This window comes from Ostrea edulis, chromosome 5 (genome assembly GCF_947568905.1).
Source record: "Ostrea edulis chromosome 5, xbOstEdul1.1, whole genome shotgun sequence".
Taxonomy (NCBI): domain Eukaryota; kingdom Metazoa; phylum Mollusca; class Bivalvia; order Ostreida; family Ostreidae; genus Ostrea; species Ostrea edulis.
The window spans coordinates 88076388-88095520 of record NC_079168.1 but is presented as its reverse complement, the minus strand read 5'-3'; the positions used below and the strand labels follow the sequence as shown (position 1 = coordinate 88095520).

The following is a 19133-nucleotide window of genomic DNA, read 5'->3' as shown; positions in this document are numbered from 1 at the left end:
CTCGAATCATCGAATGCATTACGATTATTGCTGAAAATCTAAATGCAGCTAGTGAATATAAATTATACATTTTTTCGCAATTATTTTCCATAAAATTTCCTAACTGCGAAAATATTGATAATATTACCAAACAGCGACCGACACTAGTATAATGGTTGAAACCAGCTCTCTTGTAGGAATTTCTTACATTTTGAGTTGCCTTTCCTCACTTGCCAGAAAGGTCCGAGAAGTTGTGATAGCATTACAAACTTGAAAATAAGAATAGCAAGTTTCACAAAGTGTAATACCCGTAAGTAAAATTAAACAGCACGGGTGTTGTAGAAATACCAGAATTGAACGGTCCCTCATGTGGTCTTCCAGTGCTATATTTACACTCATTTGCTTTTCCACGTTCAATAAATCTGTATACTTAAATCTGTCAGACCAGATTTAAGTATTGTTATCCACTTCGTCTTTAAAGTGCATATACCTGATGAGAGGGACAGGTAGGTATAAAGCGCAGGTACGGATTTAATGTATTGAGGGTGTTTTAATGAACAGGCCAGCTATTCATCGTCTTTGATTTTTGCAGGTTGATGCCCTGCTTATAAAGACATAGAGTAAACACACGTAATGAGGCAGTCATGTAAGTAAAACAAACTAATGGTTATTGTTGTGTATGTGTTTAAACAGATTTTATTTAAATTTATCAAATAAAGGTATTTTATCACTTATTGGAAATCAAACTGAAGGAACAATTAGTTTTGCCTGCCTTTGGCAAAGATAAAAAAAATCCAAATGATTAGTTTGTAAGCTTACAATCCAAATGACTACTTTGTCAACCATCGCAGAGTTAAAAACAATCCAAATGACTACTTTGTAAGCTTACAATCCAAATGACTACTTTGTCAGCCTTCACAGACTAAAAACAATCCAAATGACTACTTTTGTCAGCCTTCACAGAGTAAAAACAATCCAAATGACTACTTTGTCAGCCTTCACAGAGTTAAAAACAATCCAAATGACTACTTTATCAGCCTTCACAGAATTAAAAACAATCCAAATGATTACTTTTGTCAGCCCTTGCAGATTTTGATTATTTTGTCATCCTTCGAACAATTTATTCAATCACTTTTGATTAACTTTCTTGATATCTGATTTCATTTTCTAACAATTACTAGGTTATGTAAAGAATATGCACGCGTTATCTAATTCAATGCTTTTTGACGTACTCTGAATAATGAGTGATAATGAGTGACTGTTTTTCTGTTTCTTTACGTTTTTCTCTTATCAATGACCCAATCAAGAATAATCAAAACACAATATTTCCCAACACGTGACTCCTGTTTTATGTCCAAGAAAGTCGTAAACCTGACCGGAAGCTTCTTCAATTCTACGTAAAACAATATCACGGCAAACGAGTAACAAAATCTGTTTCTCAAGAGGAACGACATAAGAGAATTTTCCAATCGATAGGCAGTTGTTGATGGGGGATTCAATCAAATGTTGCTGACTGGCACAAGCTTTCAGGTCTGTATCTCCAATTCATCGTCTTAGTTTGCAATTTAGGGATGGAGGAATGATCATATTTTCGTTTTTGATATTTTTTTCTCATATAAAATCAGGAATGCCACAGCTTTGAACGACAGAAGACCAAATATACAGTAAACCCTGTGATGGATAATTATTAGTAATCGACCTTTTTTAAATCTTATATGTCCGTAAATTTAGTGAGTAACTTTCCTCTAAATTCCGTTCATGTTTAGAAACATATTTGAATGCGATTATCATATCTGACCCCCCTGTGTGGGATTGACCCTCCTGGTAAGCTTTTTGATAAATTATCTGCAGACTATATCTACAGATTAATTATTACATCACAACAGTGATATGCACCAAAATGAACGTGCCAATGCGAAATAACGATTTAATTTACTTTGAATTAATATGAAGGACCCCCTATTCCGTATAATAAAAACCCTTAAATATCGCTAGTTGCATAATGAACATTTAAATTCCTTAATATTTTTTCTTATTCCCTCGTATACATATCACTTGATAATAGAATGGGGATATAAATTGGATTCTAGGTTTACAGAAAGGCAGAGTAAACAAATAGCAAATCGATTGTCCCAAAGAAGAAAAAACGTTTTTATCATCTCTGCCAAATGACAGAGAAGAGAAAATCCCAATCGAGCAATATTTGTCCGTAGTTACACACATAAATACATAATGTTGAACTCCTTAAGTAGCAGAAATGGATTAAATGCAGGTTTGCGTTCTGATTGTAGGGGAGCTTTCAATGTGTTAAATCACGTTAATCTAAGGACAATAGTTTAAACGATACAAAAAGCCGATCGGCGATTTGGTAGGTAATCGCTTTGTGTTCAATGCATTGCAGTTCATTGAAACTTTCTTTTTCTGAGACTTCTGAACCAGACACTGGAAAAACGGAAATTTATTTTGCAGAGGAAAATGTAGACATACGAAATTTGTGTGATTGAAAGAAGAACAAACAAATGGAATTCCCACTTGGGTCTGCCTCATTATTTCGCCAGTCTCTGAACACAAACCCACGGTAAGTACAGGTATCTCAATCAAATTTTTCATATGTACATGTATTTATTTGTTTTTAGACGTTTACTACTGTCTATCAACATCGGGATATACTTCAGTGGTTGGGGTACCTAAAGACATGTGATGATACCTTTAAACATATTTTTTCCAGTACAAAAATTTAGGATTATTTTGCTCTTTTGTGTGTAAGAAAATTTTCCCCACAATGCACGATATCAATCTGGATGACATCAACACTGTTGATATAAGAAATCTTCGCTATTTCTTGTACAGTTATAATGAATGGAAAGCATGCGTGTATAAAATAAATTCTACTGAATATATGTAGAATGTGTTTGCATGACGCGACCGATTGTGGACTTTGGCACTGTTAAAGTGAGCGTCACGTTTATACTTCAATTGTTTGGTCTCCTTTCTCGTTTCAAAAATTATAATTAATACCAAATACTGTTGGTGAATTCCATTTAATATATAATTATCCTGAACCTAACGTAAAAGATTTACCCAGACTTAAACAAACTATAGAAGTCTCTGTATCTCAACTTCATACGAAATATTCTAATTGCTGATAAGAATACATATTGAGAGTAAGGAAATGTATTGCAAATACCAGCCTTTAAAAGAAATAAGACAAACTCCACCAAAAAAAAATATCTACCAAACTATTACCCCAAAGAAATAGTAACGTTCATTTAGGTGATTTTTTTCTCTTACCCAAAATTATCTTATTCCTTTCTTTAATATAATCAAAAAAGATATTTGAATGGTATTTTTCAGCATTTAAATGGCTGGATGTTTATCAAAAGTTACAGTAGGAGCCAGCTGATTTTTTGCTTAGGAAGCGAAAGTCACGGGACATAATTTGAAGATTTTTGGAAATATGCAATCTGCATAGAATTGTGTTTGTGTGTGTGTGTGTGTGTGATTTTTTTTTTTAAAGTACAGAAAATAATTTGAATGAGTCATTTGGATTCATTTTAATTCTTAAAAGAAAACCTGAATAAACTGACCTTTGCTATCCCTTTAAGGACAAGAGATACTAAAAATATGCTGTAGATATTATGAAATGGTTTGTACATAGTTTTTATTGATAAAACGCATATTTTTCCGGAATGTACCCCTGCTGCGTCCACACTTATTCATGCATAATGACCTAAAGCTGGATCTTCATATCGATGTAGAAATTAAATGAAATAACATAATGAAATTGAACCTTACCCCCACCCACCCCAGACGTTTATATGTATTTGTCTATGCAAATGATAATTTTGACAACGAATGATCAAGATATAAGGCTCAAGGTGGGGTCAGATGCCTAGGAGGAGTAAGCATCCTTTGTTCACCGGTGAACAAAGGATGCTTACTCCTCCTAGGCATCTTACCCCACCTTTGGTGTGTCCAGGAATCCGTGTTTGCAAAACTCTTAATTTCATATTCTTTATAGGAGTTATGAAATTGATCACTGTTCATTATCTTCATTCTTTCATATTGTGTGTGTGTGTGTTACTGTGTGTGGATTTTGCATTATCTTCAAGACGAAGACAATTTACAGCATAAAACATCAGGTAACATGTTTGTTCTTCCAGCGGATTAGTGCCACATTTCAATATGAATTTAGAATCAAAGAAATAAGAAATCTTTTCCCTTGAGCATGTTATAAATTTATAATTTATCTAGTAAGCGTGAAACCTGACGTCGTTTGTTCATTGTGAAATAAGAAACAAGTGGATTGGATACGGTGAACGGCCACACGGGGCTGATCGTCTTGCAGACATCTAAGACACATTTCGATATGAAGTGTAGAATTGACTCTACAGTACATCATAAACTACTTGAAAAACTGGGTATAGATTACTTATATGTCAATGAAAAGTACGGAGGCCACCTGTTGGTGTTTTTTTATTACCAGCTGAGTAATCGCTGGGGATAGATATGGTGTTCTTAATTGTAAGGTCCTTGACATTCGTATGGTACACTGTACAGGTAGAATTCTAGCTCTCTCAGAGAACCTAATTACATGTAAAAAGGTTTGTACAGTACATAATCGGATAATTCGCCAAGTGTCACTCAGGTAATGTGTCTCTAATGAAGCCTGCAATAAGACGATTAACGGGGGCATATTGTTCAAATCACCCGGTTAGACATGAGTTTAAGACATCTCGTTCACATTTGACCCAGTATTCTATCGTGTACGAGATTAAATGTTATAAAACTCCATATCTATTGAAGTATAACGACGAATTTCTCTTGAGATGAAGATCAAATCATTTCTTTTATTGCTATAATAAAAAATTACATTACGTAGTGGTTGTCAAGGAAAGAACAGTCGTGTGCAGCCCTTGACATTTGCTACAAAAAGATGACGATGAAAACCAAATTGTTTGGTTTTATAAATAAAATGAATACAATTTATTACATTTTCAACAGTGAAATACGGCAATTTATTCATTGAATAAAAATTGATATTTTCGCAGTTATTTTCAAACAGTGCGAAAATAACAACCGGGACTAGTTGCCGCGATATTCATCCGCGATAAATAAGTTACGTTATGCATAATTTATTTTTCATGTTTTTATTTGTATACCCAATATAAAATTGAATTAAAGTTGTATTATTGTTGATTTCTATATTTTTGCATATTTCTTAATCAAGGTATTATATTTTCTGCGCAATATTGTTTTGAATGTCAATGCAGGGATAGCTTTTTTGAACATCATAGAAAAATCACAAGCTTATATTTGTACTTATTACAATAGGCCAAAATAATCTATATCAACCCATGCATCCATTTAAATCTGTATCAAATGTCCTTAACATCGGTTACTTTTATTCAACAGATGACAGATGTGATTAAAAACTCTTCTGAAAAGGATTTTGAGGATGAAAATGATAGAAGAGGGAGTGAAATGTCTTTGGATTCCTCGACTTCCAGCAGTAAAAAGAGGCCCTCCCTGCGGGGTAGTGCAAAATTCAAACGGATACCATCCGCAGCCAACAGTAACAGTTCTATGGAGGACAAAATGTTGGCATTAAATGCCTTGCTGTCGGACAGTTTATTGATAACTGAATTTCCAGAGAGAAATGGACAAATCAGCACAAACGGCAAAACAGATACAGACGATGATGACACGCTGAAAGACGAGTTTGGCGAGGATTTGAGCGACGATGATTTCGAAGAACTTCCAGAAGATGGAAGATCGTCCAGAGATGTCGATTACGATACAGATTTGGATATGGATTATGATGGTAGAAATCAATGTTTCATTTATCAGTGTAATTATCGGGTCTTTTATGGTAGGCGAATCTAAATTCAAACTACGCTGATAAAGACTGCGTGCGCATTCTACAGTGTACACGTGGTTAAAGTAATTATTTTCTTAAAGTAAGAATATGTTCACGGTAGGTATTGCAAAACAATGATATGATTTTTGTCTGGATAAGAATATCAGTTTTTATTGATACATACAGCATATAAAGTATGGTTACAGTTTAACAGAATCATGGTAAAAACATTCAGTCTTTGGGGGGAAAAAGAATGGATTAATTTGAATTTCAGAATGGATTAACGAAGCCAAGCGAGAGATAGAAAATGATAAGACGGGGGAGAAAAAATACCTGCACATTTGTGAAGAGACGGGTGTTATCCCGGCGTCACATTTCCTCAATCACATACAGGAGAAGGAGTTCTCGATGAAATATCATGGGCTGGGTCCGAACGGTGCTAAGGCCATAGCATGGCCTCTAAAGGTGAACTCTCATACAATAGCATAACCTCTAAAAGTGAAGACTCATACCTTAGCATAACCTCTAAAGGTGAACACCCATACAATAGCATAACCTCTAAAGGTGAACTCTCATACCTTAGCATAACCTCTAAAGGTGAACACTCATACCATAGCATGACCTCTAAAGGTGAACTCTCATACCTTAGCATAACCTCTAAAGGTGAACACTCATACAATAGCATAACTTCTAAAGGTGAACACTCATACCATGGCATGGCCTCTAAAGGTGAACTCTCATACCATTGCATGCCTCTAAAGGTGAACATTCATACCACAGCTTGGCCTCTAAAGGTAAACACTCATACCATAGCATGGCCTCTAAAGGTGAACACTCACACCATAGCATGACCTCTAAAGATGAACACTCATATAATAGCATAACCTCTAGAGGTGAACACTCATATCATAGTATGGCCTCTAAAACTGAACACTCATACCATAACATGGCCTCTAAAGGTGAACACTCATACCATAGCATGACCTCTAAAGGTGAACACTCATACCATAGCATGGCCTCTAAAGGTGAACACTCATACCATAGCATGGCCTCTAAAGGTGAACACTCATACCATAGCATGGCCTCTAAAGATGAACACTCATACCATAGCATAACCTCTAAAGGTGAACACTCACACCATAGAATAACCTCTAAAGGTGAACACTCATATAATAGCATAACCTCTAAAGGTGAACACTCATATCATAGGATGGCCTCTAAAGGTGAACTCTCATACCATAGCATGGCCTCTAAAGGTGAACTCTCATACCATAGCATGGCCTCTAAAGGTAAACACTCATACCATAGAATAACCTCTAAAGGTGAACACTCACACAATAACATAACCTCTAAAGGTGAACACTCATACCATTGCATGCCTCTAAAGGTGAACACTCATACCATTGCATGCCTCTAAAGGTGAACATTCATACCATTGCATGCCTCTAAAGGTGAACATTCCTACCATAGCATTGCCTCTAAAGGTGAACTCTCATACCATTGCATGCCTCTAAAGGTGAACATTCATACCATAGCATGGCCTCTAAAGGTGAACACTCATACCATTGCATGCCTCTAAAGGTGAACATTCATACCATAGGATGACCTTTAAAGGTGAACTCTCATACCTTAGCATAACCTCTAAAGGTGAACACTCATACAATAGCACGACCTCTAAACTCTCATACCATTGCATGCCTCTAAAGGTGAACATTCATACCATAGGATGACCTTTAAAGGTGAACACTCATACAATAGCATAATCTCTAAAGGTGAACACTCATACCATAGCATGGCCCCTAAAGGTGAACTATCATACCTTAGCATAACCTCTAAAGGTGAAGACTTGTATAAAAGCATGGTTACTAAAGGTGAACATTGATACAACTAGCATAACCCCTAGAGGTTGGTTTGTTGGATGTATATTGTTTAACGTCCCTCTCGAGAATTTTTCACTCATATGCAGACGTCACCATTGCCGGTGAAGGGCTGCACAATTTGGGCCTATGCCCTGCGCTTACGGCCTTTGAGCAGAGAGGGATCTTTATCGTGTCACACCTGTTGTGACACGGAACCTTTGTTTTCACGATCTCATCCGACGGACAACCCATTCACTCGCCTTTTACGACAAGCAAGGGGTACTGAGGACTTATTCTAACCCGGATCCCCACGATAGACCTCTACAAGCATAACCTCTAAAGGTGAACACTGGATATACAATAACATGGTTAGTAAAGGTGAACACTGATACAATAACATGGTTACTAAAGGTGAACACTGATACAATAGCATGGTTACTAAAGGTGAACACTGATACAATAACATGGTTACTAAAGGTGAACACTGATACAATAACATGGTTACTAAAGGTGAACACTGATACAATAACATGGTTACTAAAGGTGAACACTGGATATACAATAGCATGGTTACTAAAGGTGAACACTGATACAATAACATGGTTACTAAAGGTGAACACTGATACAATAACACGGTTACTAAAGGTGAACACTGATACAATAGCAATGTTACTAAAGGTGAACACTGATACAATAGCATGGTTACTAATGGTGAACACTGATACAATAACATGGTTACTAAAGGTTAACACTGATACAATAGCATGGTTACTAAAGGTGAACACTGATACAATAACATGGTTACTAAAGGTGAACACTGATACAATAGCATGGTTAGTAAAGGTGAACACTGGATATACAATAGAATGGTTACTAAAGGTGAACACTGATACAATAACATGGTTACTAAAGGTGAACACTGATACAATAACACGGTTACTAAAGGTGAACACTGATACAATAGCAATGTTACTAAAGGTGAACACTGATACAATAACATGGTTACTAAAGGTGAACACTGATACAATAGCATGATTACTAAAGGTGAACACTGGATATACAATAGCATGATTACTAAAGGTGAACACTGGATATACAATAGCATGATTACTAAAGGTGAACACTGATACAATAGCATGGTTACTAAAGGTGAACACTGATACAATGACATGGTTACTAAAGGTGAACACTGATACAATAGCAATGTTACTAAAGGTGAACACTGATACAATAGCAATGTTACTAAAGGTGAACACTGATACAATAACATGGTTACTAAAGGTGAACACTGATACAATAACACGGTTACTAAAGGTGAACACTGATACAATAGCAATGTTACTAAAGGTGAACACTGATACAATAACATGGTTACTAAAGGTGAACACTGATACAATAGCATGGTTACTAAAGGTGAACACTGATACAATGACATGGTTACTAAAGGTGAACACTGATACAATAGCATGGTTACTAAAGGTGAACACTGATACAATAGCATGATTACTAAAGGTGAACACTGATACAATAGCAATGTTACTAAAGGTGAACACTGATACAATAGCATGGTTACTAAAGGTGAACACTGATACAATAGCATGATTACTAAAGGTGAACACTGATACAATAGCATGGTTACTAAAGGTGAACACTGATACAATAACATGGTTACTAAAGGTGAACACTGATACAATAGCATGGTTACTAAAGGTGAACACTGATACAATAACATGGTTACTAAAGGTGAACACTGATACAATAGCAATGTTACTAAAGGTGAACACTGATACAATAGCATGATTACTAAAGGTGAACACTGATACAATAGCAATGTTACTAAAGGTTAACACTGATACAATAACATGGTTACTAAAGGTGAACACTGATACAATAGCATGGTTACTAAAGGTGAACACTGATACAATAACATGATTACTAAAGGTGAACACTGATACAATAGCATGGTTACTAAAGGTGAACACTGATACAATAACATGGTTACTAAAGGTGAACACTGATACAATAGCATGGTTACTAAAGGTGAACACTGATACAATAGCAATGTTACTAAAGGTGAACACTGATACAATAGCATGGTTACTAAAGGTGAACACTGGATATACAATAGCATGGTTACTAAAGGTGAACACTGATACAATAGCATGATTACTAAAGGTGAACACTGATACAATAACATGGTTACTAAAGGTGAACACTGATACAATAGCATGGTTACTAAAGGTGAACACTGATACAATAGCATGGTTACTAAAGGTGAACACTGATACAATAGCATGGTTACTAAAGGTGAACACTGATACAATAGCATGATTACTAAAGGTTAACACTGATACAATAGCATGGTTACTAAAGGTGAACACTGGATATACAATAGCATGGTTACTAAAGGTGAACACTGAATATACAGTAGTATATATGGCTATCGAAGGTGAACATTCATACAATAACACGGCTATCAAAGGTGAACATTAATCACGGTGGCGAATCAAGTGACTTAGACATGACCTATTACCCGGAAAAAAATGACGACGAAAGTTAACACGAGGGAAAATTCAAACGTGTAAGTAACACCTTTATCAATAATTCATTGTCACATAAGTTACATGGTAGTCTTAAAGCTTTTGACTGAAAACGAAAACCTGGGTCAATGTTCTCTGCTTTTATTGCACGTAAAACTACCATTTCAGTATAGATTTGTTCCTGAGAAAATCCTTCAAATGTTGATAAAAGTTATTTGACAATTTGTTATTGAAAAAGATGTTAATTAATCGTTTGAATTTTCCATTGTGTTGACTTTTGTCGCCATTTTCCGGGTAATATATCATGCCATAGTCACGTGATTCGCCACCGTGATTCATACGATAGCATGGATACTAAAGGTGAACATTCATACAATAGCAATGCTTCTAACAACAGCACTTTTTAAAACTCTTAACTGACGAAAACTTCCGTCTAAAATAAACTCCATTTTACGTGACTGTTTATATAAATTCTAACAAGAAGATGCACGCGGATTTCCATTCTTAAAAAATAAATACTCTTTTTATTTGATCATACAAGTCATATAAATGATGTCACATACTTATTTTCAGACGAATAAAATCATCGAGAAAATAAACCTTGAAGGCAACTGGATAGAGGCCGAGGGATCAATATACTTAGCAAAAATGCTGAAAAACAATATTTATGTAACAGAACTGGTGAGATTATCAAGCTCAAGTCTGCACTAAAACGAAATGTACTAAAGTTTTATTATAGCGTTTTAAAATTTTGAATGTCTCTTCTATCTGTTGTAGCATTTAGCAGAGAATAAAATAGGCAACGAGGGCGCCGAGGCAATAAGCGACATGTTACAGAAAAATGACATGATTTACTCCCTAGATCTCTCGGGGAATGACATTGAGGATTATGGTGCTGAAAAATTATGTAGAATGCTTTTGGTAAGGTAGAATTTTTTCATTAGTAAATATTGTACTTGGCTTTGATTTCTGCTTCCAAACTGACAGCATAACTTTTAATTAGTGTAAGGTCAAAGACTAAATGTTGATTATTTTAATTTTTTTTTTCGTATTTGTGAATTTCTGTCTAACTCTGGATAAATCGATAAGAGGAAATAATATATAGAGATATTTTTAAAAAAAGTTTCGAAGTTGACGACAGATATCTACGACCAAGTCAAAGTGTCCGAATGGTAAATCATTTCGTACACTTTTCATGCAGGAAAACTTCGACAATGTAATGATTATATTCGTAGAAAAATTCCTCCATCAAACACTTGTACCTTGCCAACAATAAGTTTGAAGAGAGGGCAGCAGGATGGCTTCGTGAGGTATTGATCACAAATGAAACGCTAGAGACTGTCGATCTCAGCTGGAATCACCTCAGAACCAGAGGCGCTGTTGGTATAGCAGAGGGCGTTCAGGTACATCCATTGATTGACTGTTGTTGTTTAACGTCTCTTTGAGAATCTTTCACTAATATTGAAATATCAAAAGCTGTTTGTCAACTGCCACGAAAATATTTTCCTAAAATAGTACTGTCGCAATGGAAATGTTGTAGGTCTTTAATGGTGACATGTTCTTTTAAAAATTGTTCACAACAAGGTAAAACCAATTGTTATAATCATAATATTGCTTTAATGTTTTTGGCATTGATTGACCTTACTTTGTAAATTGTAGGAAAACTAAGGGAATCTAGTAATGAATGGTTTTGACATTCATTGACCTTACTTTGTAAATTGTAGGAAAACTAAGGGAATCTAGTAATGAATGGTTTTGACATTCATTGACCTTACTTTGTAAATTGTAGGAAAACTATGGTTTAAGAGTACTGAATCTAGCAATGAATGGTTTTGCGCAAGATGGAAGTGAAGCAATGGGAAAAGCCCTGAAGAATAACCGAACACTACTAGAACTAGACCTCAGCCACAACCGGATCCCCGAGGCCGGGGCAGTGGCTATTAGTCAGGGTCTGCAGCATAACGATACCCTGAAAGTCCTCAGGGTAAGAGAATCTTGTCACAGAAAATTCGGGTGATATTCATTTCTTAAAAGACGTACATGTATGTATACATACACGTTTCATATAAAAGGTATGAGAAATTATGTATTTTTGAGACGCAAGTTGCTCAAGTGATGGGAACAGAAACGATATCAATGTTGGAATCCGATCATAAATGACAATCAGAAATGTAAATTTTAGATAGTATTTATCATACCAACATATATCTGCGCTCCCTGTCTTCGAGTTGTACTGTATTTCAGGTTTTCGTGAGACAAGAACTACAAAGCAGAGTCTATTTTGTTTTTTAAAAAATTAAAAAAATTTCAAGCATTATAATTAAGAATTGATTTATTATTACCAACAGATGGCTTCCAATCCTTTGGGGGGAGATGGACCCTTTCAACTTCTGCAAGTCATTTCCAAAAATGACATGAGCGAAATTCGTGTTCTAGATTTATCGGTAAAGATTTTTAAATTCTGCTGTCAAAACAGATGAAGTTAAGTGCAAGGAAATCTAATCATTATGTTTTTTACAACAATATTTACGTTTTGAGCTTCATGTATGATATAGCCAGTTGCATTATATTTTTGCAACGCATTCTCATCTTTAGGATGTCTTGGTGACGCCGGCTTTTAAGGAGCTACAAGAAAGTTTAGAAAAGGAAAGGATCTTAACGGTTCACTTTGGGAATGTGGTGGGCGAAGTTTTTGACTTCAGTTCAATTAGGTATGATCCATTCCGCGACTTCCGGCGAGATCCAATGTCACTACTCATTGAATATTGTAAAGAGGCTGGCTATAGACTGGTGGACCTGTTCAATGATTTCGACCGGGACGGGAACCAATTCATTTCTAAAGAAGAGTTCATCATGGGAATCAAAGTAATATAATATATACTTGCAGGAATATAATGATTTAAAAAAAAAATGTCCTTGCTTCCTAGTAAGAAACATAAATGGCATGAAGTTCTTACCAAAGTTTTAAACGAAGACTAAGAAATAAATTTTATTATTTTTTCTCTATATAGAAAGCTGGTGTTAAGATTAGTATACGACAGCTTGAGATCCTGATGGAATCACTAGATAAGAACAAGGACGGTTCTATCGACTTCAGGTAAATGATTCCAAATTGAATATTGGAAAAACATTCATAAGAAATTGGCATTAAAATTTTTAACTCTCTATGCAATAAATGTTTCACAGTGATTTTACTGAAGAGTGAAATCTAACAAAGAGTGAATTAATCATATCAATCACTGTTGTCAAAATCTTGATGTCATGTCAGAGTGATAATCATGTATATGATATACCAGTGTAATATATAGTTATGTTAACATGTTAATACAATTTCTTCCCTAGTATAATATTAAATTTTGGAGAAGGAAAATGAGTAAGTGGTTTCGTAGCACTGCAGGCAACTGAAAAAGAACAGCTACGTAGCACAGGATATAGCTAATTAGCGGCGCACACACGGCATAAAATGTTTATTCTTGTTCAGTCACGAGGAGGCACATCAAACAGCTTCTTGTGTAGATTTTCTGTGTAGATATCAATTTCTATCTAATCATACTACAAGTATGTAAGATATCCTAATATATTTACTATTCATTCTATGAAAATAGATGCATGCGAGTACTCTCCGTAGATTTGTATTATTTACTTATATCCCAGGGATAGAAAAATATTTCAAATTATTGACATCTTTTCTCTGTACGGATATCTAGAGAACTTTCAAACGCAAGAGGTATGTTTGTTTTGGGTTTTGCATGTTTTTCCGTTATTTTCCTTGAAATCGAAGATTATGCAAATACGTTTTTCCATATTTCTCTTCCATACCTGGTTTTGCATTTATTATCCTGAAACTATGCATGTATATTAAAATTCTTCAATGAGCATGATATGACATACGTTGTAGAGCAATGGTTTTCTGGTCGTGAATTGTGAACGAGAAACATCAAACACCTAAATGAGTACATTTATTATGATACTTACATGTCAGTTTGTGTATTTGTACATCCATGCTATTAAGAGGAGGGGGGGGGGGGGGTTGGTTGCATGTGTGTCATAACTACTTCCTAAAATTTGTCCATACTAATCTGTAGATTGTATTAGTGCTTTGTGTGTTGATGTGTAAATAATCGTAGATCGCTGTTTGTTACATTCACCCTTTCCATTACTTGTAATTATTTGAATTCAATGCTATTGTTGCCTGAGCTTGTTTTTAGTATTTCTTTAAAACGTTCATTATAATAATTTTGTTTTTATGATTATGTATTTAATATTTTTTAACCTAACGAATGGTGATATCATTTAGAAAGTTTGGAAGGGGTCAAATTAGGAACATGGAAAGAAAAGAAAAGAAAGAACAGTCGTAATTACGATAATAGAGCCTTAATTGTGAGATATAATAAAAAGTCGCAATTAACGAGATAAAAAGTCGTAAATCGACTTGAGAACGTCGTTATAAGGAGATAAAATATCTCGATAACGAGATAAACTCGTAAATTGGATTGAAGATTGATTGTATCTTGTTTAACGTCTCTCTCGAGAATGTTTCACTCATATGGAGACTTCACCAAGACCGGTGAAGGGCCTCAAATTTACGCCTTTGTTTGGTACTTACGGCCATTTAGCAGTGAGGGTTCTTTAGCGTACCACGGAATATCCGTTTTTAAGGTCATCTCCGAGGACCCGTGACATTCACACCTGTTGCCAGGCGTTTGGCGATGGAACTGTCACTACCTGTTTTAACGACTTAGATTTGTCGCGGCCGGGATTCGAACCCCGACCTTTCGCATGCGAGGTTGTCGATTTAAGAAAGTCGTAATAATGAAAAGTAAAAGTTGTTATCTCGTCTGTCTATAAAATGAGATGACATTTATCAGTGTATGAGAAAGGAGGAACTGATAAAACTGTATTTCAGCCACCGTGAAGAACCACATTCACAATTGACTTGTACACCAAATATGATTTCATTTATTTATAAAAACGTATGACTTTTCAACACTTTACAATACCATTCGTCACGATAAATTAAAGACTAGGTTTGTTAACACCATAGACAGCTGCTTCCTCAATAACAATGGAACACAGAAATATTCATATCTTGTGATCAATCATCCAAAAATTACTTTGTTAAAATCTCCGATTCCACGCACAAGTACTCTGAAGTTGATATTAAATGATTCTGGAGTTCCTCATTGACAATATCTACGTAGTCTTTGGTGATCAGGTCTTCTAACAGTCTGTTGGAATTCCCATGGGCACGAATTATGCTTCTTTATCAGCTGACTTGTTTTTGCATTCTTGGGAGGCAAAATTTATTCAAAAGCTTCCAAATGAAAAACAAATCTCTTGCTGTGGCCTAAACTCAACATTTAGATATAACGATATTTTTTTTCTATTAATAATACTCATTTTCATTCATGAGTCGATTCAATATATCCCAGTGAAATAGAAATAAATGGCACCACAGAGTCCTCCATATTTGAATATCTTATTGAACATAGATGTTAATGGCAAACGAAAAACTCAGGCTTTTTATGACAAACGGAATGATTTCTCTTCTCCATCGTGAACTTGCTATTTGTGTAGGAATATTCAATTACTACCTGCATATGGAGTTTATGTCTCTCAACTGATTCGATACGCGAGATCATGTTCTGCGTTTGCTGCAGATCTGTAGCTCTCTGGGATATTTTGTCAGAGAGCTACAGCTCTACAGCTAGTTCTGCGTATGATCACTTTTAAATCGAAGCAGGCTAGTAACAAATAAGTTGATGTTACAGGTCTCGGTTCAACATTTCGCAATTTCTGTGGTCGTTATAATGATCTAATTTACAAATAGGTCGTTCTTTGCATACTGATTTTGACTTCGGATTACTCCGTTTACCTGAGCAAGATATAGAGATCACGGCGGGTGCTTATTCCTCATAGTGATCCCATTTTCTTAAGTCATAATTACGACTTTATTATCTCGTTATTACGACTTTGAAAAAATTTACGCTCTTAATTTCATTTCACTAGACCTTCGTATAATAAAGATATAAAACCCTAGTTAATCTTATTTGTTTGATCATTGAACCCGACAATTAATTGTATACACTTCATGTCGATACCGTTGTTTGTGTCTTTGTTGTATGAATACAAATGTACAATCAGTGCTCCTAGTCTGTTCACGTCATCATACAATAAAACACTGAGTAAGAACCAACAGATATTATTACTGAATTAAATTTTGTAGAGAATTGGTTCTTGGAGAAAAGGAGTATAGCCATAAGAAAATAAAGCTGGCTTCAGAGGCAAAGAAATTAGGCAGAAATGTGACGGCTACACAACTAATGGATGAAGAATATCTAAGGAAAATGATCGACGAACAATATGTGTAGTCTAACGTACTTTTTATTAGGATAAGTTCCTAAATTCGCCATGCATTATTTAAATTTTCATGTTATGATGTTCAACACTTGTGATTTCTGTGGATGTCACTTCAATAAATGTTGTTGCACCTCTCCTTAAAACATCAAGGATGTATAAACAGCTGTCAGATGGTGTAATGTACCATTCCTTGTGAGGCACTGTATCCTATCACCGAGCCATTTAACCAGCTACAAAAATGTAAACAGTCCAACTTAGGGAGCAGTGGATTTCCCTTGTTCGAAATGTCTTGGTGTCATCCAATGATTCAGACAATGGGCGAGTTCAAAAGATCAATGTCGGATAAAAATCTAAATTCAAATAGTTGGGGGTGGGGTGGGGTGTGGTGGGGTTAAAAGCCCCCATATGTTTCCGTTATCCGATATTGATTATACGATTTTGGGGAACGATTTATTTCATTAAATGTACATTTGAAGTGGCATTTAAAATCTACATGTACATTTTCATTAGTAAATAAACAATAGAAAATATATACTGGTATAGAGTTTTAAAGTACGTGAATCGATTTGGATCAACATTCATCATATTTAGCTTTAAAGGGGGAATATTGATGAAAACTGTGGGTTTTTATCGTTTTCTTTTCAGACATTGAATTTTTGATCTTGCACAATGCACATTATTAAGGACAGTTAGGGAATTAGAGCACACGAGACTAGAACCCTCAACCAGAGCCTTTCGGGGGCGTGTAATGTTTCTCACTCTCGGAATTGGCACGTTCTGGCCTATACGGGACTATACATGTAGCATCATATATTTACTGGGGGGATGAACCAATCAATATAAATTTATCTTCACCAACGAAATAAACGCTATTGCCATTTCCTCTCGGATATCGTACATTGAAAAATTTGGGGACAACTGGGCAAATATATCCAAAATTATTGAAAATGGCCATCTTTTAAAGTTTTGTCCATGGTAATCGCCCTTGATAATATCATATTATATCGTGTGTAAACACTAATTTTAAACTAAATGTTGGCAATCAATGTGCTCGATATTCTTATCCAATCCTGTGCATATCAAGATGTGAACCTTAAAAAGTAAAAGAGCTAATATTCTTATCTCTATCAAATATTACATCTAAAGATTTTCTTGCTATTATCAGTAAAAGGTACGTGATGATACGCAGTAGTCAGATTTGTTTGGTTCCAAACTAACATGGCTAATACAGAATATCTGTATTGGTATTATATATTAACTTATGCTACATAAACTTATCCCAGATGAAAGGAATAGGTGGAAATATAAGTTCATTCTTTACCAATGTAACTCTCGAACATTTTCGGTTAGTCTTATTTGTATATTGTATGCATTGAGCGCGCCTTTTCACGAGAGGTCAGAAAGAAAACAATGGCGTCGGTAAGTTTCACATCAAATTCATCTTTGATATATATATGAATAAAGATATATCAGATTAAAATCATTGTGCTACATAATTTGTAAAACACTCGAGAATTGTTAGATATGCACAGAATCGAGACTCCGTAGAAAAATAGCACGCAGCATGCTAATAAGACAGTCACGTGGTCAACACTCGGCTCGTTTCGGAAAGTGTTTTAAAACCATCTCTACAACCGTAGATTTTTGTGGGAATATTTTTTTTATATTTACCGTTTAAAATATCGTAGTATTGATATCTGATATCAAAATTTACCATAAAAAATTAGTATACGTACTTTTAAGACGCCAATTTTTGCAATATATATATAGAGAGAGAATGTAGAGTATCTATTGAAAATCGTCTTCGTTTTCTGACAGTAAGATAGTTTCTCTTCATACAACAAAGTAAAAACATGTAGACACTAGATAAAGATCAAAGTATTTCTCGACGTTTTTAAAGAGACAAGATAAATCCATAACATTGTTTGGAGATAAAATTTCTGCAAGGTCATTTAAATAAGAATGGCAAAAGATTTTCCCTTGCCTCACTGCAACAGTACATTTAAATATTTCTGAACATGTTCCTTTAGCTACTGCCTTTGATTTAATTTCTTTTTACATATTAGTTATAATTTTAAAACAAGATATGTTTATGAAACACAAATGCCCCCGATAATTCCAAATTCCAAAGATGGCCAAGGTCACAAGGACAAATATCTTGTAGTAGAAAGATATTGTCACAAGAAATGCTCATGTGCAATATGAAAGCTCTAATATTTACCATTTAGAAGTTATGACCAATGTCATTTTTTTAATAAGTAGGTCAAATGCAAAGGTAAAGATCACAGGGTAAAAAATGTGGTACCTACGGAAAGGTCTTGTCACAAGGAATACCCATGTGGAATATCAAAGCTCTAGTACTTGCTGTTCAAAAGTTATTAGCAAGGTTAAATTTTCAGACAGAATGACAGACAGGACAAAAACAATATACCAATATGCATAAAACCCGGTCGCGGTAGCTCAGTGGTTGGAGCGTTCACATTGAAGCCGGAGCGCAAATCATAGGTCTAAATTTGTGGTACTTCACCCATATAC

General features: G+C 35.1%; 1 protein-coding gene across 9 annotated transcripts; it reads left to right on the top strand.

Moving 5' to 3' along the window:
- The first annotated feature begins 568 nt into the window (after positions 1-568).
- LOC125651878 (leucine-rich repeat-containing protein 74B-like) lies at positions 569-16734 on the top strand. 9 transcript variants are annotated; one of them, XM_048880711.2, is made up of 13 exons: positions 607-625; positions 2271-2347; positions 2449-2557; positions 5395-5803; positions 6114-6304; positions 10812-10919; positions 11016-11159; positions 11474-11641; positions 12028-12222; positions 12587-12682; positions 12834-13103; positions 13250-13335; positions 16465-16734. In XM_048880711.2, exons 4-13 carry the CDS (start codon positions 5395-5397, stop codon positions 16607-16609), a joined length of 1812 nt encoding a protein of 603 aa, XP_048736668.2. In that variant the 5' UTR covers positions 607-625; positions 2271-2347; positions 2449-2557; the 3' UTR covers positions 16610-16734. The 9 variants fall into 9 exon arrangements, with proteins under 9 accessions (XP_048736669.2, XP_055995162.1, XP_048736668.2 ...); XM_048880716.2 differs by lacking the exon at positions 607-625 and adding exons at positions 13946-13965; positions 14137-14191 and having other exon boundaries at positions 1927-2557; positions 16465-16599; XM_056139188.1 differs by lacking the exon at positions 607-625 and adding an exon at positions 13581-13611 and having other exon boundaries at positions 1939-2347; positions 16465-16602.
- Positions 16735-19133: the final 2399 nt, after the last annotated feature.